The sequence below is a fragment of the Sylvia atricapilla genome, chromosome 6, assembly GCF_009819655.1.
Source record: "Sylvia atricapilla isolate bSylAtr1 chromosome 6, bSylAtr1.pri, whole genome shotgun sequence".
NCBI lineage: Eukaryota > Metazoa > Chordata > Aves > Passeriformes > Sylviidae > Sylvia > Sylvia atricapilla.
The window spans coordinates 44,201,568-44,224,967 of NC_089145.1; the positions used below are offsets into that span (position 1 = coordinate 44,201,568).

At 46.7% G+C, this 23,400-nt stretch overlaps 1 protein-coding gene across 2 annotated transcripts; it reads right to left on the reverse strand.

Moving 5' to 3' along the window:
- Window positions 1-1,449: 1,449 nt before the first annotated feature.
- On the reverse strand, window positions 1,450-23,039 carry LBHD2 (LBH domain containing 2). Of its 2 annotated transcripts, none has more exons than XM_066321740.1 (5): window positions 22,905-23,039; window positions 13,716-13,818; window positions 9,446-9,536; window positions 5,845-6,046; window positions 1,450-4,713 (listed from the first exon to the last, which is right to left on the reverse strand). In XM_066321740.1, exons 3-5 carry the CDS (start codon window positions 9,533-9,535, stop codon window positions 4,637-4,639), a joined length of 369 nt encoding a protein of 122 aa, XP_066177837.1. In that variant the 5' UTR covers window position 9,536; window positions 13,716-13,818; window positions 22,905-23,039; the 3' UTR covers window positions 1,450-4,636. The 2 variants fall into 2 exon arrangements, with proteins under 2 accessions (XP_066177837.1, XP_066177838.1); XM_066321741.1 differs by lacking the exon at window positions 22,905-23,039 and adding an exon at window positions 22,078-22,295.
- Window positions 23,040-23,400: the final 361 nt, after the last annotated feature.

Here is a 23,400-nt window from a genome sequence, read left to right on the forward strand (position 1 = left end):
AAGGACTCACAAAAATACTGGAATTAAAAAAATAAAAAATGAGGGGAAAAAAGATAAAAAACACAAATTAAGCTTGATTTAATTTAGACATTACATTTTTCAGTCTAACATGTTTTTAAAAGATTTTGTCTCTTGCTAGTCATTTTTTAAAAAGCTAATTCCACTGAAAATGTTATTTGCTTCTTTAGACAGGAGTGTCAGGCAGAACACATCTAAAAGAAAAACACTAAGCAGATGTCTGATTAAAAATAAATGAAAATGTCTCAAGGCAGTGGGATAACCTGTGGATGCAGTGCATGTAAGTTTAAAATACAAATGTTAGAAGAAAGACAACAGTTTTCTCACACTTGTCCTATTTAACTAATTACCAATATACCCCCCTTGCCTTCAGACTCGAGGAAAGAAAACAGCCAGGACTCCACACAGATCTCACAGCAACATTAAATTTGCCCCAGTTGAAACTGCATCCCCTGGAGCCATCAGGAAGCACCTGTTGCATCCTTATGTGGCTGAACACCATGCAGCAAAACCCCAGATGAAAGGGACAGCTCCTATGGAGGTGAGGAGACTGCAGTGTCAGTCACTCTGCCATCCCACCCTCAGAGTAATGTATGCCTGGACATGAGATTTTCCAGGCATGGTGCATGGAAACTCCAGTACTGAGAGACACTAAGCATCAGGTGTGCAAGCAGTGTCAAAGCTGGCTCATTGCCCCAGCCTGGGATACAGCAAATTCCCCTTGTCATGTCACCACCACCCAGCAGGGGCAGGGAACTGGCCTTGACCTCCAGCAATGCCTTTGCCATGCTCATTTACCCATCTCAGAGAGCAGCAGCTGCTTTTGAGCTGGGCAAGTAAGATGCAGCTTCCCCCTCCAGTCACCTGAGCCTTTGCTTTTTGGCAACTTGACATTTTGGGAAAAAATTGGTTGTTCACTGGCAGACTATCTCTGCCTCTCATCTTCTCTGCTACATGACCCTGCTCTCTTTGCACAGGGTGTAGGTTTCCAGTAATGTGAGTTCCTGCTGGGCTCCACAATTGCCTTTCCAGAAAACGTTAAAAATGTGCATTGCATTGAGAGGTGAGTGAAAATGAGCCAACGGGCTCATTGGGAGCACAGCAAGGCAGAGCACCAGCAGGGTGAGCAGGGCAGAGAGGGAATCCCAAAACACAAGCAGGGAGTGTTGAGCTGCCTGGTCAAGGAAGGGCTTGAAGAAAAGAGCATGGCTATGGCAGCTGTCACTGATATAAATCTGGATTTATCTGTGTAGGAGCAGGCGGTTTGGAGGGCCTGGGTGATGATTTGCATGCCCTGGAGCAGAGGCAACCTAGAGTGGGAGGCAACCTAGAGTGGGCTTCGTTCCCTGTATTCATGGTAGGACACACACCACCACCTATAACCATTTCTGTGTTTAAACAAAAACACTGTGCATACACTGCTTCTTCCAATCAGTTCAGTATAGGCATTTAATAGGCTAAATGGTGTAATACATCTACAGGACATACATTAGTCGAGTATTATGTACAGGTGGCATTTTACAAAATTAGAAAGAACTGAAATAGAGCAAAGTTCAACAATGTCATACTCCATAAAACTTCCTTTCTGCACTACATGAAATATTCTACAAGCTAGACTAGAAAAATATGACTGAATGTCTTTTTTTTTTCTTTTTAGTTTCTACAAAGCTTTTAATCCAGAAAAAAATACAAAACAACTATTGAGTTTATTAGAGAGACAACACTTGCACACAGACAAAGTAAGTGGACATTCATAGACCTGCAAGTTGAATAAATAGGGTTTGTTTGTATAAACAATTTTCTCTCTATCTTGCTTTCCTGTTTTAGGGCCTCTGGCCCATGGTCAAAAAAATAAAAATGGGAGGAGGAGTTTGGCTTTGCACGGTTCTTAAACTGAGGCCACACAGCTTTAGGAGAAATCTTTAGTTTGAAGCAACCATTTCCTTCAGGTAAAATACTTCAGGGGAGCAGCACAAAAGGGGAAAGGAAAGAAAGGAGTAATTAGGCTGGAAGAAGGAAATCTGCGATTTTTATACCTGCTGCAGCTTTAAGTACAAGGATGAAAAAAAGTAGTGGTGCTTGCGTGGCGTTTTTTCAGGGTGTATGTAGAATTTAGTTGTTTCTTTGGGAAACATATTTAGGGAAGTGCCATTGACCTCAGGTGGAAATAGGATAAGGGCCATCCAGAGCAGGAAGGGAGGGAGCGTCTGAAAGCAGATAGAGAGCACAGAAAATTGGGGGAAGTGTTTCAAACAACTGTTTTTCCTTTTATAAAGCAAAAAGCAAATTAAGTGATACATCTAACGTCATTCCTCACAGAGCTGGGCAGATGCAGATTGGAAGGAAATCATACAGCTAAAAATATGTCGTCACTGCTGTTGTTTTCTCCCCAGAGCTTTGTAAAACTTCTTGACAGTCGATGCAAAAGCAGCATTTAAAGAGCACCTCCCATCAGCCTGGCTGCCTCGGCAGCACAGCTCTCCTCCTGCCACGGTGGGTCCCAGCTGGGGACCTCCCTCCTCTCACTGCTGCTGTGCCAACACGTAGCTCCAGCTGTGTTGGCTTCGTTTGCTTTACCAGAAAATTGTCACCAGTGAAGGGGGTGACAGGGGCAGCAGCCAGATTTAGGAAGTGCTCTTGAAACCTTCAGTTACTCTGGTGAAATTCGGTGCTCTGACCAGAATCCCACTCACCCAACAAAGTAATTCTAACAGTGTAGGCAAGAAAGTCTACATCAAGAAGGCAAAACAGATTGTTATATAGATTGAGAGAGCAAAGTTTAACTAAAGTATCACATTATACTGTACTACACTGCTTATAAAAAGGGTCCTAGATCCCAAACACCCCATATAATGAGCTATAGTTTTGTACATAAATTAATGTTGCTTTGAAGTAAAATAGTCTCTTTCCTTTGTAATAAACATTCATTGCACAGAATTCTTTGTAAGTAAATATATTAAATTTGGTTGCTAAGAAGGTAAAAACTTTTTAATACATCTGGCCAGTAAATTTTATCAACCATCACACAATTAAAAGTTGTTAGTGAAAATTATTACTGGAGAAAAGAAAGCACTTGGAAGTCAATGTAGGAGTTAATGCTGGAAGAAATCCTATTGTTTCACTCCACCTACAGCGAGCAGCTTTTTCTGGATGCAACATTAATTGGAAGTACAGACCCCATCCAGCCCTGCAGAGATGGAGAAAGCCAGCTTTGCAGCTTACAGGACACTGATCACTGACAGTCAAACCTCTCTGAGTACAGGCAGTATCCACCCCCACCAGCCCATCCAAAGGGTCCTGTTTTGGGCTGAGATTAGTGTTTCTCCTGGGACACTGGGAGGGAGTCTCTGGGAGGTCCCTGTGCAGGAAGGGATTTGCTCCTGTCAAAATGACCCCCAAATTCCCAAGGAAAATCCCCTGGAGGGCAGAGGTGTCCAGAGACAGCTTGTCCCACCATGAGCTCCGGGCTCCCGGAGGTGACGGTGCAGCCAGAGCCGAGGGGGCCGTGCCGCAGGCGAGGAGGGCACCCCTTGGCACAAGTGTTCCTGCCAGCAGTGCCAGCTTGGGCAGGAGATAGACAGCTGTTTGTCCTTCCACCATGCCCCTCCTACTGCAGGTGGCTCAGGGGAAACCTGGAGCCAGGCAAAATGCAGGAGAGGTTTGGGATGTGCTGTGGAGCTCCTGCCACCGACCCCCTTATCACCACCCAGCTCAGGGCAAGGGAAGAGCAGCTGTGCCCCTGCACCTACATTATACACCAAACATACCAAAGAACTAATACCACAACAATCTCTATTAACAAGGTGGGACAAAGCCAGCCCTGGGGGAAGCAGGAACCACCTCACTGGCTTTAAGGGTGAGAGGTGCACACCACACCACGGCTGGGCCTGGCCTGAAGAGTGCACCAACAGCAGGATCCACCCCACCAAGCCCAACACAGACAGCTTCAGGCCACAAACACCAGCAACCAGCTCATTGCCTCGTTCAGGGACAGCGAGAAAGCGCTTCCAAAAGGCATCAGCCTTACCAAAAAGGCAGCTAAGGAAAGGCTGCTACGTCCAAATATGCACAGGTTAGCCAAAGGGAGAGAACTGCTCTGGGCTGTCCCAGGGTGGCAGCCTGGAGGCAAACCTTGCCCTTGCGTCTCTATACAAAAGTTACAAAATCAACTGGTGACATTATATTACATCTATTGTCCTTAATATCACAGTGCTAGTTTTAAATGGCTAAAAAAAGAAAGTTGTTAGATTTAAGACATTCCTCCTGTAGAAACGCAACCCCTTTGTCCTGCTGTTGATACCTGAAAGCAGCCTTTCTTGAAAAACACAAAACCAATGAAATGCACTAATTAAAATTAGGAGCATCTTTTCCTTGACAGCCTTGTATTTCCTAACACATCCCACTGTTTCCCAAGGGGAAATTAAACAAATAATATGAATCCCAGCCTGAAAATCAAAATGTTAGAAGAACAGTTCTAAAGCCCAGATGCTTCTTACCAGGTACTAACTAAATAAGACCCTTGCAGATTTAAATACAGATTACTTTGACATGTCTTCAGAGTGTGTTAGCTTTCCAACAACATTCACAATGAAGTTTCACATCTGAGGCCATGGAGTTCCTACTCATTCTCTTCACTTCTGCTTTCCAGAGTATCTGTACTGTCTTCCACTTCTTGAGCTGGGTGTGCTAAAGTATCTGCAAAGAAACAGCTCATTAGCATTTATTTCCCCATACAGGTGCAGCCTTTGTTTGATTCCCTGCTCTACCTGGCAGTTAATCTGTTAGGGTGATCAGACCTGATGTAAGAAATCCTCTCTGCCTGCTAACCAGTAGTGAAACCTGGAGTAAGGAATTCTGAGACCATCACACTCTGACTTCTCAGGGAACCTGAGACCTCAGGTAAGATGTAAGTGAGATGAGGTGATCGCTGTGGACAGCCACTGTCATGGGAAGGCTACCTAGTCTCAGAAATCTGCTTAAGCTGTCAGGCCTGAAGACATAACAAGTCTAAATCAAAGAACAAAACCAACAGAAAAACCGCAATATATAACCTGGAGGTCAGGAAATAGATTTGGCTCACATTTCCTCTTGAATGATCAAACCCTGTGGTTGTCACCACCCTGAAATGCCAACTGGAATAGCAGGTGATTTTACACTTCAAGACCTTTTGTCATCACCCCTTTAAAGGGAAGAGAAGGTGCACCTTGCACCCTGTCCTGGCTGCTGCGTCTGGGCGTTTGGGTGGCAAATGCTGGTGCACTGAAATGGAAACTGGGTCGCTCTATAAGAGAAAAGGACAGCACTGAGATTAAAAAAAAAAAAAAAAAAAAAAAAAAGGAAATAAGTAGACCAGTTTCCCACTGGAGCACTTCTGTGCAAGATACACTTAGACAAGGTCTTACTTTTACCTGCATTTCCCCACAGTGACACTACTAGTCAGGGGTATGTATTTGTGAGCTCCTGCTGCACTGACACGCTCCTGAGACACCAGGATGCTTTCAAAACATGCAGTTGTCAATCACTTCACTTCTAGGAGACAGGGACAGGTACATTCCTGACCAGGATTACTGCTCCCCAGAGTGACCTGCTAACATGCAGTGCAATGGCTGCCTGTTGGCCATATAAGTGGGCTGATGCAGATGAAAACACCACTGCTCAAAACCTACAACAAAATTTTCACTCCACAGGACTTCTCCAGTACAGATGTCTTCTGGGCACCTTCAAGTTCCTACAATTGTTTGTCTCATTGTTAACTTCAATGCACAGCACTGTCTGCAACAGCTATTTTCCTACAGGGGAACAAGGATAAAAATTACTCATTCAGACCTTCCAGATCCATCTGCTGCTGCTGTTGCTGGATACAGACTCTTTGGTCACCATGAAGACCCTTGTCCTCTGCTGACTTGAGGTCCTCGGGAGGCCAGCGCAGCTCCCCACTCTCCACCTCCCCGGACTCAGTGGGCTCCACCACGATGGAAGGCAGTCTTTTGGACAGCTTGGGGTACTTCTCACGTGAGTCTGGGAAGGCCTGGGGAGACATTTGGGGAATGCATATCAAAGCTTTATGCAGGGATGTATTTTCAGAGGAAGCAGAGTATGTCCTTTTTACACCTGACATGCACTCATAGGTCCATTAAAAATTCCTCTTCCAGCTGGTGCTGATCAACAGCCCTGCACAGGGAGGATTTCAAAACCAGCTGAACCCAGCTCCTTGCTGGCCAACCATGGTACAGAGGGGCTGTAGGTCTCAGTACACTCTTCCTTGCACATGCTGTCCCTTCCTGAGCAAAGAACCCACTTTGCTTGCTGGTGTGCTGACGAGATGATTGCCTTAACTTGTGTGATGGGACATGAGCAGTGAAAATGAAGATTTGGGAGACAAAGTTTTTTATGATGCCAAACGCTCGTGTTTCAGTTCTGGTGGGGTTTTGGGACACAGAAGTCATTGCTGCAAGGCTAAGCTAAATGGCTGCTGCAGCCTTTTGCTCTGATATGATATTCACGTTTCCTTGCAGTGAGAGTTTATTAAGAAGCCACCACTGTGCAGAGGTATTTTCTGCAATGTGAAACACTATTTTATGATGCATTCATGAAAAACAGGTAGGCCCAGAGAACATCTTTACACAGAGGATGGTGCCAGCTATTTATTTTCATTTGTCACATTGAAGCTGCAGATCAAACACTATACAGTGATTAGAGCTTGAAGCTGAACTAGGGCTTTTTGAAGGATATTGTAACACATGAAAGTGCTTTCCTGTTTTCAACATAGCTGGATCACTTAAATCTCTCAGGGTACACTTTGTTTTGAATCTTTTTTTTTTTTTTTCCTAGTGGGCTTTTTTTTTTTTTTTGTTTGGTTTCGGGTTTGTTAAGGTTTGGGTTTGTTTTTTTTTTTTTGGGGGGGGGGACATTTTCTGAGGAAAAAATCATCAAGGTCCTGCAGGAAATTACCAGGAAATTCTGTTGTTACTTCACTGAAACCTTTTCTACTGGATCCTCCAGCTTCCATATACCTGCATTAACAAGCTTCAAATGTGCTAGCCAAGTTTCATTTTTATTTTATTTCACTGTGTTTCATTTCTAACAATAAAATCATGGTGCATGTGAGGGGACTGAACCAGGACTTCAGAGCAAGAATGGGGAAGGACAATAACCTTTATCCTCACACCCTTGCTCCCCATGGTAGTGTCACAGGGATTCAATACTTCTTGCAAATCTATGCAAAGGTGAGAAATGTTGCATATTAGTGTTCTGAGACACAATTAGGAAAAAAAATCTTTTGGGAGAAAGTGCTTTCAGTACAATTAGACCAAGTGAATCACTTGAAGGCAAACATTTCTGATGCACCCTGAGCTGCACCCACAGTTTATAACTCATCCTGACCAAGCAATGCTTATGCTGCCTATCAGAAAAGAGCTGCCCAACTTCCCATTACACAGACTTCTCCTCAGCTATTCATAATTTGGAAAGACATTTCCATGGCAGCTGTCTTGACTGGAAGGAATTTTTAAGAAGTGGCTAATACAGTTCTGCTTCTTGGAAACCAAATATGTCTCCTTGGGCAGGACAGGCCCCCAGACCCTCTGAGCAGCCGTGCCCTCCTCTGCAGACCCACAGTGCAGCCCAGCTCCCTCAGCCTCACGGCTCAGCTGGCAAAAAATAGCCACACAATTGTGGCCAAACTGCTGTATTTTCTCCCACGGCTGCATAAGCAGGTGACAGTGACCTCTTCCCTGGCTATTGTGCAGCCTGCTAGGGTGGCAGAGGGCTGAATGACAGCCACCCCCAAGCCTGCTGGCAACCCCTGGACAGGCAACGCAATACAACAAAAAAATCTGCTTTTTCATCTGCTTTCTGAAGGCCGAGGAAATGACACGGAGAGATCTAAAAATGGGCTGTGAGATGATTATTACAGCTGCAAGAAAATTTAGGAAAGCCACCTGTGTGGCCTCAGCTGTGGCTATTTTTGTTTGTGCCATTCTCATATGGTCCTTTCTCACATCAACCACATAATTTTTTTTTCCACCAGAGCCCGGTATTTACCATGTCCCTCCAGGAATGAGTCAGGACTGGCAGGAAGCAGAGCTGCTTGCTGGGCCTTGCTGTGTTTTTCTGCAGAAGCTGGAGTGTGTGATGAGTGGGCAGGAGACTGCAGGGAGAGAAGGACCGGTCTCCTGGACAGAGTGCTTGGAAGTTGCTGGAAAGAACCTAGTTTTCCTACTGAGTCACTGAGTTTGTGCTATATCTCATTTCTGTTTGATTTTTTTTTTCCCCCTCTCAAGTGGTTATCAGTAAAATGTGGATGGTAGCACCTTCTCCCAGAAGGGAAAGGTAAAGGACTTGGGGGAAAACTCTGGGGCATATGATCAGAGACGCCATACAACAGCCCTAGATGCCTAAGTAAAGTCAGGGCTGGGACAGAGTTTGGACAGCATACACTAATACAACTCTGAAAACCTGGAACTTGGTGAAGATGAGGAAAAAGAATATTGAAAACATGCTCCTTGAGTGAGCTCTATCCATCCTTTGCAGCCTCTGAGGCACGAGAAAGTCCACAGTACACTCTTTAAATGCACAAAGCCTTTCATTACACGAACAAGTGATCCAAAGGGAATTTGCAAAATTTCTGTTCTGACTTCCCTGGCATCCAAATGCTAGATTATCACCTGCAACAGGCTGCTCCTAGAGTAGCCCTGTGAGTCTGCTTCCAACATTACACATTGTGTTGAGAGGCAGCTCAGGTCCACCAGGACACATTACATGGTTTGTCCCTGGTAGTGACAGAGAGTGATGAGCACAACCACAGAGCACAACCTGCCATGTGGGGGCTGCCACAAGGGGGGCCTGGGACATCGTGATCCCTCCTGCTGCAACGAGCACCACGGGTGGGTGTTTGAGTGCGTGTGTGGAACTGCCTGGGGACAGAAAATGTTCCTGCACCTGCCAGTAAATGGCCCTGACCAGTGGTGCTGCTGTGATGCCACAGCCATTTCTGTGAATTAGCCAATCATTTCAAATGGTCTCTGTTCTAAAAAGGGAGCTCCCTCTGAGCCTAAGGAAACTCAGTTCATTTCAAGGGTGGCTGTATAAAAGCTTGGCACAGTACTGGCTGGATGTCTTCATTGCACAGCAGTTGCTCAGATCTGAACTCTTGGTGACAAAAAAGCGTTTGTCTGTGCCTGCATCCCTGCAGGATCTGGGCATTGCTGTCACTCTGCCCTGCAGACCTGGCACCCCACAAAACACTTCAGCCAAACTCTTAACTTTTAATGATAGAACCTAAGTAGGATCAAACACATATTTCAGGGCTTGTTCTTCTGGCAGCAGTGCTCTGCAATTCAACATCTACCCTAAGGAGAGCTACTAGTTCCCATTAAATCACTTTTGACAAACAACTCAGGACACTTTTCAGTTCTGCTGAAGTTACCTGGCTTGAAGGGCCTCCTTCCTCCTCAGGAGTCTGGCTGAGCGCAAATTCCTCCATCACCGGCTCCCGGGTGTTCATCACCTCTGTCATGCTGTGAATATCGAAAGAGAATGGGACACCTCAGCTCTGAGCTTTGGCCCCACAGCTAATTTAACAAAAGGTATTGACTTTTCATATTGCTTAAAATAATTGTGTTACACTGTCCTTCCTGAACAGTCCAGAAAACACTCTGGCCTCCAAGACAACTGTTACTGCTGCATGTTGTGATGCTGAGCAGGGCATCGACCCCAGCTGCCTCTGGAACAACAGAGAGGACCTCCACAGAGTCCCAGAGGCATCAGTTGGAAACTGGAGTCCTCCAGTGTTATCAGCAATCAGTTTATTACTGACATATGAGCTCAGAAATTGCATCTGTTGACCAAAAAAAGTTACTGGTGGAAATATCAGCCTTGAATTAAATTCTTATTCTGATTCTTCGTAATGCCTTCAAATATTTGATCTTCCAGATGTCTCTTCAATTTACTCATGAGCCAGCACTTCTTTTTAAGCTGTTAATTCCAGACACACCAGCTGTATTGGTGTCTAAGGACCAGATTTTCAGTAGTCTTTACTTGCCTGAGTGTTTGGAGAGGTGTTGAGTGGGACTTCCAAATGCATCAGGGACTGTTTGGCACCTAAACCTCATTTAAATCAGGGACTGAGGAACCTAAGATGCTTTTGTGGCCATTAAGCATCACCCTGTTCTGTTTGGCACCCCAGGCACTGCACAGCTGGCCCCGGAGCTCACCTGGTTCTGCCTGGCATTGCAGGATCCCAGAGCAGAGAGACAGAGCCCACTGCAGCCCTCGCTGCAGAGCCCAGCCCAGCCCTCTATGGCGTTGGGATTTTCCTCACACTTACCATTTATAAACACAGCATTCCACTGAAAACTCTGAGGATGCCTGAAATCTCCATATTAAGCGTGTAGGAGCAAACAGAGCCACTCTGAGCCGAAGGGGCCATGTTCATTTTAAATGTTAATACACCAGCCCTGGAGAGATTTGGCATGGGGCTTACACTCTCTTTAGCTGGCATTCATCAGGTAGTGCAGCGAGTGGCTGCTGGAGCCTCCTGCAGCACGCAGAATGTAGGCATCATCCATTAGGCTGCCCTGCCACCTGCCACAGCAAACACCCCTTTAGGCACGACTAAATGCTGCCATTAATTCTGGTCCTGCTGCACACACAAAAGCCTTCTTTGTAAAGGCTGCACCTACTGAGAAATGCCAACTACAACATATTCTGGGTAACTTGTTTCAGGCTTACATTACCAATTACCGGACAGAACTAAATTTTACAATATCTGCAATTACTACAAAACCCTTCACAATGACTTTAATTAGCTGTAGCATGGAGCAGCATCACAGTGCAGAGACTTTCACTCCCACTGCATCATTTGAAAAAAAGCATGGCAGAACCATGGGACACTTGAGCTCAACTGTGGACCAGGACCCAAGCCCATAGGCATTCATCAGCACAGGGAAAAGCCCTGAAGGGTCACCCTTGGACCCAACCAACACTGAATTAATTTACACACTTCCTGGTACATGCACAGAACAGAAAAGCAGAACCAGGCTCTGAAACCCAGCAAAAGGCTGAACTAAGCCCCCAATCTGAGCACCCTTAAGGCTTACACAGCATGAATCCTCCCAGAGCCATGGCACAGTAGAAGAGGGACAGATTCTGCCTGCTTGGAAGAGTGGTATGAGTTCCCAGCCCTTGCTTGGACCTGCACCACTCCCCAGGGAGAGCACAAACCACCTAATCAGTAAAATACATTCTGGACACATGCTTTTATTCCTGCAGCATCCATCCGGCCATACCACTGGGCATCTGTGGACAACAGCACTGAGGGAGCACTGACCTGGAAATGGGAGACCCCTCCTAGCAGTGGTGACTGTGGACCCTGCTTTGCCAGCTGTTCCTGCCACCTCAGACAGCACTTGAAAGAACAGAGATGCACCCTTGGACCAAAAGGAAAGTAGCACACCCTCTGATATCTCCTCCCACTGATCACCCCTGGTGCTCATTCCATTCTTGCCTTTTTTCCCCACTCTGGCCCCAGTCTATTCCTTATTCCCACAGGGACCTTTTTCACCCCTCCTGCTGCCCCTCTGAGAGTTACCCACTAGGCAATAGCAGGACCATGCTCTCCCAGCCCAACTCTTTGGGAAGAGCTGTTTTGCAGTGCTTTCACACCCTGTGTTAGCCAGAGCCAGCTGTGAGCCTGGAGGATCACTGGGCTCCCCACTCTGAACATGCCCAAGATGAACATCTTTCTCTTGGCATCCTTTTCGGGGTTGGCACCCTAAGCCCAGCTGTCCTGAATTGCAGGGAAAAGGAAATGAGAAAGTGTGTGTCTAGATGGAAATAATCTTGGAGGCGTTGTGTGGGGTCAGTATTTATGAAGTCTTGGTCTTGGCAACCAAAGAAAAGCCATGCCCCACTGCTGTGTGTCCTGGGGGTTGGTCCCTGCTAGCCACCAGCGGACTCCTGCAGTCACTCATAGCTGGCTGGTTTATTTTAGTAGCCATTCAATACATTGAAAATGTTTAAATATTTCTCTGTCCTTGTTCCATGGGAAATTAGAGATACACATCCACACATGCACTGTCAAATGTGTCATATGACCTCAAAGATGTTAAGACCTCACGGAATTCTATTATTAAGCAATAATGGGCTCCGTGCTTCTCTAAGACCACATTATAATCTGCAGATTATTTGTAAATGACAAAGACAAACGATTTGGGCTAGAAAAATGGTGACAGTCCCGCCAGTGTTACAGCAGATGCCTCAGTGAATCAGCTCCCAAGCTGCTGAAGCCCAGGCCATTTCAGAAAATCTGTGCAACTCAAGGCTTTGATTGAATAGGATGGCAGAAGTGATTGTACTTGATGTGTTTCAGAATAGAACATAGGGCCATGCAATTGGCAAAATAATTAGGCTTTACCTGGAATAGATTAATTATTCCCAGTCTCCACTTCAAAACAGTGAAGGAAAGCAGAAGAATCTACAAGGGCTGTGAAAGCAACGAGGTTTCTAACAAGCTCAACTAGGTCTTTAACATGAAAAATAACTAGACGTAAAATAATTGAGAATGCCACTGCAAACCACTGAAATTTCAAAATCACCTGTAAGGCATCACTGAGTTTTTTATAAAGATGTATAATCTGAACAAGGGACTTGGTGTTGTGCTGCTTAGGGCTTTTTAAACTGTAATAGGATTTATGCACAGGACAATTTTTTGCTTTTCAGCCAGTGTTGATGGAAAATATTATGCCACTTTTAGTGCTGCTTTTACACGAGATGTACTGACTGACATACAACAGAGAAGTGGCTGATACAATTATAAGAACTACAGCTCTTTAATTCAGTCTTGCATTCATTTTATGTATGGTAGATGCTGGTACCACCAATGACATACAGTAGCCATAGTGATGCAAAACAAGGCAATAAATAGCATTTACAAACAAAGGATAAATTCTGTTCTGGTGGATGAGTCATCTACTCTGAACCTTAAAATTCTCGTGTCAGTGAATTAAGAGATACATTACTTCTCCTAGGTTTAATTAAGCACAAATATACCAATATGGGGTGAGGGGAAGCAAAATCTCTTCTTGCATTTCTGTGAGAAAACTACATTTAGAGAAGATTATCTTTAATGCAGTGCTAAAGTGCTACAGTCCCAGGACCACACTATGCTGATCTTTTTCCAGAGGCATGGAGCAAAAGCACAGATCACTTTCTGCTGCTTGTGTTGGCTCTAACAAGGTCAGTAACATATAGAGCAATATATAGCCTGACAAGTGCTAAACCACCTCCCATGGGAAAGGCCTCAGAAACAATGCACATGTTTTTATTTTAGGTTTTAAACAGAGGGCAAAAATGACCTGTGAAATTCATGGGGAAAAACAGTATCTGAACGCAGACCAACCTCAGGACTCAAAAATGTGCTGCACTTATGGAAAATAGGCAAGTCATGTGATGCAAGGAAGTATTTCCTTAAGGACAGGGGCACAAACACGTTGTATGGGACAAGCCGAGGTTAGGAAGAGCTGTTACCCAGGGCAAGGATCAGTCTGGGGGATTCTCAGACATGCAGTGAACTGAGGCCTGATCCTGCTCTCAGCTCCTCAGCCAGGACAGGCAGCAAAGGGGATGCTGGCCAGAGCATGAGGCTCTGTGGAGGATAAGCAGCAAGTTCAGGGCAATGACAGAAGAGAGCACGTTACCTTCAATCACATCAACGGGTGCCACTTCCAAAAACTGTCCTTGCTGCAGGCGTCTGCGTCGCTGATGGAGTGTCGCACACACTCAGTCAAATCCTAGAAGTGCCTGGAAGAGACAATACAGCAGAGTCAGAGCTTGTGACCAAAGGGACGATGCTGGCAGGCACTGGTATGAAAGAGTTCTGCTGAAAGCTTGCTGCAGAAACTCCCACTGTGAAGATCTGTATCATTTTCTGTGAGAGATGGGATCCTCGCTAAGGATGAAGCTCATAGAGCACCTCGTGAATTACTGAGGCAGTTAATGTACCAAAGCCACCTAAAGCTACCTGAAACACCTCACAATCTGATCACAACTCTTTGTGATGCTAAACCTTATTCCTGAGTGTGAGTTACATAAAAACTGCTGAAAACTGGGACATTCTGAAATCCTCCCATACAGAAACCGTATTGATAGCTGGAAAACTGGAAAATAAAAAAATTGTATTCCCTTATTTAGCAGGATCAGTTTGTTTAGTGAGACACAGTTCTACTGATCAAGACACAAAGAAGACAACATATGCTCGTAGAAGGGTCAGTTAACATTGCATTACTGCACAGTTCCTTTGGAAATTACAGGGGAAGAGATTTTTTTGAAAGATCTACTCCAATTTGAAGGTAATGCGATGACTGGTATCAAGACAGGGAGCCTGCCGAGTAGGGATGAGGATCCCACCATTTCAAAGTGTGAATCACTGATTTCTGATGACTTCTCTCTCATAAAGCCTTAGCTGATGAGCCTCAGGAGTTCTAGTGCGTAAATATAGTCAGTATCTAGGCCAGAGATGATTTTCTGAGAAATTTGTTTAGCTCCACAGCTTTCCAAATATATATTCATGCCAGCCACAGCTATTTCCTTGGATGGGAAATAGGTGTTTTCAGTGAAGTGAATGGCACTAGTATATATATTTTATAGCCTCCAGTGGTTTGGTTTCCAGCCCAAATGATTAAAACAAATCTACCTGCTCTGGAAGCCTTCCTACCAAGATTTGTAACACTGGATTAACTGCACACTGATTTTATTCAAAAACAGTGACAGAGGAAAAACTGTGTATTGCATTCTGGAGTTTCTTCTCATGACACAGGCCACACTTATTGAAAATTAGGGAAGCAGGAAATCACTTCTCCATCCCCAGGATTCAATTCAGAAGGTCTAATTCTTGTCTGGCAATTCTGCTTCCTAACCAATGACCAAACAACCTTCAGGAAGGCTAATTAATGCTTTGTCCCTTAAAAATTCATGACTACACTCAGTGCTTGTCTCTTATAAAAACAAGGGAGCATCTGATACCATGCTATCCAATGCTCTGGGAAGAAGATTTTTATCCCACCACCCATTACAAAGCTGCTATTATTAAACCTATGAAAATTCAACTCAAACTTCAATGTCTCCTTCAGAAAAGACTGGATGTAATAAGAACAATTATTACGCAGGTTAATTATTACACAGTCAGTGAGAGACAAAAGGGTGGAAGAGATAAGGAATCAGGCACCACATGGTCACTGGTTGGAATCCAAGCCAGGCCACTTTCCATTTAGAGTTATCTTCAGACTACCAGTTAGTGGTATACAAGGACCCACACAGTACTGAATTAATTAAACCCACATCCATTGCTTTCTCAGCGAAGGACTTCTGGATTTAACCGACCCAAGCCAAATCCCCTCTCTGGTGTTTTGGGAAACTCTGTCCTATGGTGCATGCAGTGCTGGACAGGGGATGTCAGCCCTGCTGCTCAGCTACTTGAAACCTGTGATAAAAAAATTCACTTCAGGACCGCAGCGTGGAAAATGTCCCTTCTCCCAGTACCACAGCCATATTTAAAACCAGAAGAACAGTCAAGACTGTTGTCGAGTTCAGTGTTTCCAGTGTACAGAACTACCAGAATGCACTTATTATCTGAAAATACTCACTTTACCTGCCTAATAGATGTGATTACCTTCTGTAGCTGACAACAGAGGAAACATAAACTAAACCCCTTCCTTCTGTGATACTGCTTAATCTTTTAAAACAAGCCACAGCTACTGAGGCCATGCAAAGAGCTTTTACTGCAATGGAAATTACCCAAATAATGCCTTTCTTTGGTTATCTCTTCTTGTCCCTTACTTTTACCCACCTTTGCTGCTTTCCAGCCTGGAGCCCATTTGCTCAATGCACCCTTTTCCAACCCACCCATCTTCTGCTGCCAGAATAAATTGCCCTCCTTTGCCTCAGCTTGATAACCAGCTTCTTCTCTGGCTGCAGGAGCACCAACACACCTGCACTGTCATTAACAGGAACCCAGTCATGTCTCAGGCACCAGTGGTACTGCCTTGGCCACCCCTTGTCTGGGTTTGCAGAGCCTGGCTATACCTCCCAGCAAAGAGCAATTAACTTAGGGATTTCTCCAGTGAGCTGGTCATGTCTTGCCTCTTTTGAAGCCATAGCATCAAGCAAGGAAGTCCTGAGATTTCTCAAGTTTTCACTAGTGAGACCAAGGAATGCCTCAGTGGTGGCCCCTCTACCCAGACTAAGGGCCCTCAGTTCAAGGGGATGAATCTCCACCTGTGCTGGTGGAATGAGTCACAAGCCCAGCCACTGAAAAGTGCTCTCTGGGCTTCCCTCTCATTTTGGAAGGCATCTAGAACAAACTGCATTTCTGGCGCTTCTACAACCTGAGGACACAGCCTGTCCCAGTGGGGTGGTCTCACCACCCACAGGAGAGCAACTGGCACCAAGCAGAAGTGGGATATTGGGCATCAGTTCTGGACAGCTGGAGTGTATGGGGAAGCCCAACCTGGCTGTCTCTCCTGAGTCTGCTCTCCATGGGGGCAGAGAACTCCACCAGGCACAGCAGCAGAGGCCTCTCCCTGGGATAAATCCACTGTGAATATTATAAAGCAAGCGTGCTTTATCAGGCAAAACAAAAACAAGAACTGGCCATAGGCTGCAATCCTAGCAGTCCACAGACTGTCCACTCAATAAAGGAGCATGTTTCAGAGGCTCTGAGCCCCAAGCTTTTCCCCCACAGCCAGCAGCACCTCCAAAATTGGGGCACTTCTATTTAGAGATTCCTCCTACTCTGAAAACATCACCCCTTCTGGCTGAGCTGCCCAGTGCTGGAGACAACTGGGTGGCACAGTGAGACCCAACCTCAGGATGCCAGGGTTGCTGCTAGATTAGCAGGGACTGCAGGACACCCTCTTCCCTTCCCAGGCTTCCCAAGGTAATAATTTCCCACTGAGCACTCATGGAAATATTATGATAACAGCCTAACAATACCACATTGAAGGTGCACCTTCTAACAAAGTGTAGATAGGAAGCAGAAATTGGCCTTGAACCACTGCTACACTTGCAAATCTATCATTTTTCTGGCATGGCAGAAACAGGAGCCCTCCCCTCCTTATTTCAATGGGTCAATCCCAAGGCCTTTTCCAGCCCTGTACTTAAATTGTGCTGGACAGACCCGTCCCCCCCAGGAGGCTCCGGTGGCTCAGCCTCCAGCCCCAAGGACGGAGCTCTGGGCGCAGTCACGGCACACACGCGGCTCCCACTGCAAACAAACCGGGATCCCAGCCTTGGGCATCCCGCCCCGCCGCCCGCCTCACCCCTCCACAGCCCCTGGATAAATGCAAACTTCTCTCCATTCAGGGGCTTGAGCTTTTGTGTGTGCTACAAAGAGAAACCCCTGCTATTGATTACAAGGAAAATTGAGACAGGCCGTGCATAAAAATGGCGTTAGGTGCGAGATTTGCAGAGTGGAAAATTTTGATGGGTCACAGGAAACCCTGCTCAGCAAGTCCCAATAAACAAACAGGTCAAAGGAGTTTTTTCCACCCAGAAGAAGAAAGGGTGCCTTATTCAGGCCACTCTGCTGCAGCAGAGCAGGCTGGCAGTTCAGCAAGGTGGAGGAGTGGGCACTCTATGGCAGAGCTACAGCTGTGGTGGTGGATGAAACCATGAAGGGGCTGCTCACACAGTACAAGAAGGTGCATGTCCCTGCAAGGAATGTCAGTTGGCATTTTCCAAGACCAGGTGCTTCTGTGGATCCAACTCCTCTCTATCTGTCTTCTGTTAGTCCTAAGAGGACAGAACTATGGCTGAGAACCACACAGGTGGCCTGGGCCATGCACAGGCAGGACCACGCCCAGTACTCTACCCAGGGTGGGACAGTAACTTCAGCATCTTGGCACAACCCAAAACAAGCACTTACATCAGTGCCCACAGCCTTGTTTCCCTGACTGCAACTCAGCTCAGCTTTTGGACACTGCGAGTAGGAACTTGGACAGGGTCTTTGTTTCCCCTGGTTGCGTGTTTGTAATTAATGCACTTTATGAAGTGTTGTGGATTCCATGGGACTAGCAAAATGTAAATCACCGCATGGACTGCAGAAGATAAATGTACGAACTCCTATTTAAACCTCCCACTTCTTTTTGGATGCAAATCTCTTTCCTAAGCAACTGAGAAAAGTGCGATATGTGTCAGAGTCTGGAGATTAGAGATCTGTTCTGTTCCCTCGTTTCAGAAGCTCTTGTCTTCGGCCACCCACGCAGTACTTGAGTTCTGCTCTCCGCAGGCCAAAGCTGCCTTCCTCTCCTCGGCAGCGTGTGCTCCACAGAAGATGTCGATCTCTCTCAGGAAGCAGCGAGATGAAACAACTCTCGAAGTGGAGGAGCTGAGGCTTTTCAGCATGAGACACAGCACGTAGTTTGGGAGAGCGAAAAGGGGTAGGAGGCTGCTATTTCCAGACCGTGCTGCCTCTCACCGCTAACTTCATGGTGAGCCGCAGTTTTTGCTGTTCCTGCTCCAAAGAAACTACTGGGGTAAATATCACCCTTGGGAATTTCTCAGACACTCATCTGTGGACTCCCAACACTACAAAACACAGGCTTGCAAAGGGCTGGCGCTGGCAGAGGACTCTAACTCAGCCTCCCGACTCCTGGTGTTGCACAATCAGCCACTGGGGAGCCGCTGTTCTTCTGACACCCCCGGATCCTGGAGCGCCATGGCTACATACAAACCTCAACTTCCAGCTTGCTGTAGTTGCCCAAATTCCTACTGGCCCTCTTGGCAAAAAAGAGCTACAAACTAGATTCATAAATGGCCAAAGAAGAAGTAAAAAGAACTAAAATGTGCCTGTGTTTAACTATCACAATTTTTAAAGTAATCTCATGATTTGAGGCTGATTTAACTCAAAGTGTTTTCAAATTACTTTTGCTATGCTGTTTGCTATGGGTGCTTCCTTGGTGGATTCTTCCCTTTGCTTTTTCTTTTCTCCTGGCTGCTTTAGAGCAGCTCATTTATTTCAGCTCTTTGATCTCAGCACTAAACTACCTGAGCTTCCTCATGGAAGATGCCACAAGGGATAGGTACGGCAGGAGAGGAGGGAGGGCAGCCAGACAGGATGCTTGGAGATAGGGAAGGGGAGCAGACAGCCAGGAAACATGTGTAGAGCAGCGGAGGGAGGAAGAAGTAGAGCAGATGGGAAGAATGACTAAGCCTGCTCCTCTGAATGCTGGTAGACCCTGATATCGTGGAAATCTCCACAGAGCCCTCATGGAAGCGTGTGCCAAGTAAAAGTTTGGGTTTATTTTTTTAACATCAGATTCGGTAGCTAATTGATGTGAGAGGAACTCATCAGGAAAATACCCCATCAAAATTAGAGATAAGCCTCAACAAGCTGTTAAATGTTTTAGAGGTATCTCTTTTGGTACTTGCTGCTCAAATACTCTCATCTGAGAACTTGCTTTCGGCATCAGAAACTCCTGTATTGAGCAGAGTGATTCTGCATAAGCTTTATTTTCCCATAACCTTGCAAAGCCAGCACCTTACAAATAACTACATCGTTCCTTTTAACTCAGAGCAACCCTTACCAAAGGCTTTTAGAAAAAAATGGTTTTGTTTCTGGGATCTGCCCTGGAAGATGATGATTCTCTCATCCCTCGTATTTCATGCCACAATTGTCCCTCACCTTGCAGCACCCATGGGAATCAGTGACAGATTAAATTTGGCTTCCTGTGCTTCTTTCTACCATTCCCTAGGTATTTTTGGATAGCTCTGAATTCAAGCAGGGGAGTGGGGGAAAAACATCTTAGAGCATCAACATAGAGTACATGAGTCTCAGATGGAAATGTCATGGGAAATGGGTTGCAAAATGCTTGATGTCTTTCAGGCACAGGGAAAGAATGCTCTGGATAGTCTATCACTGGGCTCATTTCTTGGCAACAGAGGAGTAAGAGATTAGGTGCAGTCAGATAGAACAGTATTTACTTAAAAGACAAATTAGTTATTTACTTGTAACTTTGGGAAAATTAGAATATAATGCTATCAGTGTTATAATTTGATACACTATCGAGCATTTAGCAGAGAATTTGGTAAGGCAAACAAAGTACAAGGGGTAGGATTTTTAAAAAACAAGCAAATGAGCCCACCAGAGACTCCTAAGAGAACAAAGACAATGAAGTGGCTTTTATTATTCCTTCCTGGCAATTAACAGCACGACCACAGGTGTCACGATATCACAACCTAACACCAGAGATGCAGCTGGTTTTGTCCGTGAATTAAAACTCCGTCACCTAAACTGGATTTCCAAGCATGGGAAGCTGCCCTAGCCCAAGATGGAGGATCCGAGAACACTGTGTCCTACCCCGGTAAGAATGGGGAAGATGCAGGGTGAGGACAACACACAGCTAAAAATTAAGAAATCACTAAAAAACAAAAAAATTCAGTGCAGCCTTTTTTTAATGAGTCATTAACACTGAAAGCAGATATGCATTAACAAGGCTGTGAGTCTTCCTGCCAACCAATTAACATTCACCTTCTGAATCTAGAGGTCTACTAAGTATTTGCACAGAGGCGGCTCATGTGTGTGTATGTCAGAGACTGAACTCAGCTGAAAATTCAGGTTACATCTTACACAAGCTGCAGTGGTCTCAACAGAGGAGCTGGACTTGGACTATTTTCTCCTAGTCCTATGGGGACATGGGCACTAGGGGGTAAACCACTGTGGGATCAGTCAACACACGCTGATGAGAGCAGGGGATTATCCTGCTGGACCACAGCTTCTTCCAGCGCTGGCATCTGCTCTGCAGGGAACTGGTCATGGTGTCTTCAAACCATGAAGGAGAGGTGGTCCCAGACCAAAGGACTTGCAATCAAAGAGGGACAAAGACTGAGATGAGGTTTTAAGAACCTGTTGGCATCAATCAGTCTGCTTCGTTCTAGCTGGATGTTACTGGTTGGCACCTTTCCTAGGGGTTGCAATAAAGCCTTCCCTTGAAGACTGAAAATTCAGGAAATTAGATATTATACAAAATTTTCCAGTGAATGTGCATGTTTAGGAAGCAAAAGGAAGGGCTCTTGCTGAGGCAGATACTGGTCTTCTTGAAGTCCTGGCAGAGTTCTTCCTGCCTTGAGTGATATAGGATCAAGGCTTCTCTGACCAATTTCTCCAAAACAGAAATAGTAAAATGGGCTCAAAGAGAAATTTCAGCCTGTGACAGTCTGAGGTTGGTACCTGATCTATGCAAAAGCCTGTTGCTTAACACAAAGAGATCATTGTGAGAAGGGAGGAAAAGTAGTAACTATACTTGTATATTATTTCTTCTGCTAAAGCAATGTACCAAAGACGCTGGAGGAAATTCCACCTGATTGACAAATTGTCAGGCTAGAATGGGAAAGAGACAAAACCGGGTCAAGTTATTCCCTGTTTGCTTGTTTTCTCTTTGTAATCATAATGTTGACTCTGAAAACATGTTTTTTAAATGGCGTATTAATTATCAAAATTCTGAGCTGTGAGCTGGATTATTTTCTGGGCAAAAAATTTGTTGCTCATTAAAACTAAGAGAAGGAAAACACTGGCTTGAGCCTGGTTGTGCGTAGGCAGAATTTCCCAGCTTCACCTTCCTTTACAGGCTCCTCATAAGGAGGCATTGTGCTGTGAGCCAGGACAGCTACAGGGCAGGTGTGAACACCAACCCTGGATCCTTCAGTAAGACGTGAACCTAAAGCCAGGAGAGCTTCATTGCTGTACTTGACTGTACAGCTGCAGTAAAGATCTCAAGTCAGGAAAAGACTAACGCAAACAAATTTCTCTGTGTGTATTGCTTATTGTGGCTGGAGGGGTTAATGCTACATCCAGGCTAACCCAACTCCCCTCCACGACTGTAGCCATATTCAAAGATGCACAAACACGGCTCTGTCCCAGATGAAAGGAAAATTTTTTGTGGTATGTTCATTTGGCAGATGGAAAATACTCACACCCCTTTCTCCGAGTGAAACATAGTCCTCATTTAGAGAGCAAAGTAGGTTCTTTCATGCTCTAAAAGTAATCGTATGTGTGGTATTTGCTACCTGATGGGAAATGCAGGATATTTCAGTTTTCAGTTCAGCTCGCAAGCAAAAGCATCACTGTCTTAAACTTGTGCTTTGTTAGCCGCTTCCTCGCCTCAAAAGTTGTCTTGGGGGGAAAAAAAATGGTATAAACGAATAGCTGAGGCGATCGCAGCCCACAAACCAAAAACACTCTCAGCGCTGTGCTCATTCATCAGGATTCCTTCACACAGCCCTTTCGGCTGCCGAACCAGTTGGGTGGTGTTTTTATAAACGAGAACCCTTTTTCTCAAGGAATTCCCCGTAACACGCTTTACTCGAACAAACAAGCGTGTGGCGAAACAAGCCGCGGCAGAGGAGCGCGTTCCGCCTCTCCCTCTGCCCCCGTTACCCCGCAGCCGCCCGCGGGACTGGAGCGCTGCTCCCCGCTCCGCGCTCCCGCCCCGCAGCGCTCCCACCCGCGGCACGGCGCTCGGGGGCTCCTGTGCCCCGCGCAGACCCGACCCGCATCGAATAACCCGACCCGACCGCACCGCACTGACCCGACCCGACTCTCACCGCACAGATCCTCACCGCACTGACCCGACCCGACCCGCACTGACCCGCACACACCCGACCCGCACTGACCCGACCCGACCCGCACTGACCCGCACACACCCGACCCGCCGCCCCTCCGCCCAGCTCCGGTCGCCGGCTCCGCCACGGGCGCGCAGCCCAGGTCCCGGGGAGCGCCTCCCGGCCGCCGCGGGGCTGCGAGCGGGGCACTCACAGGTGGCAGCCGTCCCCCTCTCATCCCGGCCGCCACCCGCACCCTCCGAGCCCGGCGGAGACCCCCCGGCCCGGCTCACCGGCGCGGCAGGCGAGGCGAGGCGAGGCGGCAGCCGCCCGCCGCCCATGCACGGCGGCAGAGGGGAGCCGGCAGCTCCGTCAGCGCGTCCGCATCCTCCCGGGCCGGGCGCTGGCACCGGCGCCGCGGCACCTCCCCGCCCGCAGACCGGCCCCGCCGCCGCCAGCGCGGGGAAACCACTCCCCCGGCAGCGCCGGCGGGGCGGCGCGCAGACACGGCCCGGCCCGGCTCCGCTCGGCCGCCCCGCGGGGAGGGGACGCTTCCCGGGAACACGTGTGGGACCGCGCGGCCTCGCCCGGCCCCGACCTCCGCACGGTGCCGGTGTCACACTACGCACGAGGCGCGGGACGGAGATCCCGGAGGGGTCACTCTCCCGGGGCAGTTCACCCTCTCCCCTTGCTTTGCTCACGGGTGTCCCAAGCCCGCCCTGCAGCCAGTCCTTGCTGAGAAAACGTCGAATGCGGGAAGCGCAAAGTTTTTAAGGTTCTTTTTGGAGG

Excerpts from the sequence above, each read along its gene's own strand:
- LBHD2 (XM_066321740.1), bottom strand. The coding sequence starts at position 9,535 with ATGACAGAGGTGATGAACACCCGGGAGCCGGTGATGGAGGAATTTGCG. Across the intron at positions 6,047-9,445 it reads AAGGAGGCCCTTCAAGCCAG|GCCTTCCCAGACTCACGTGA; the intron begins GTAACTTCAGCA and ends ATGTCTCCCCAG. Across the intron at positions 4,714-5,844 it reads GCAGCAGATGGATCTGGAAG|ATACTTTAGCACACCCAGCT; the intron begins GTCTGAATGAGT and ends GTTTCTTTGCAG.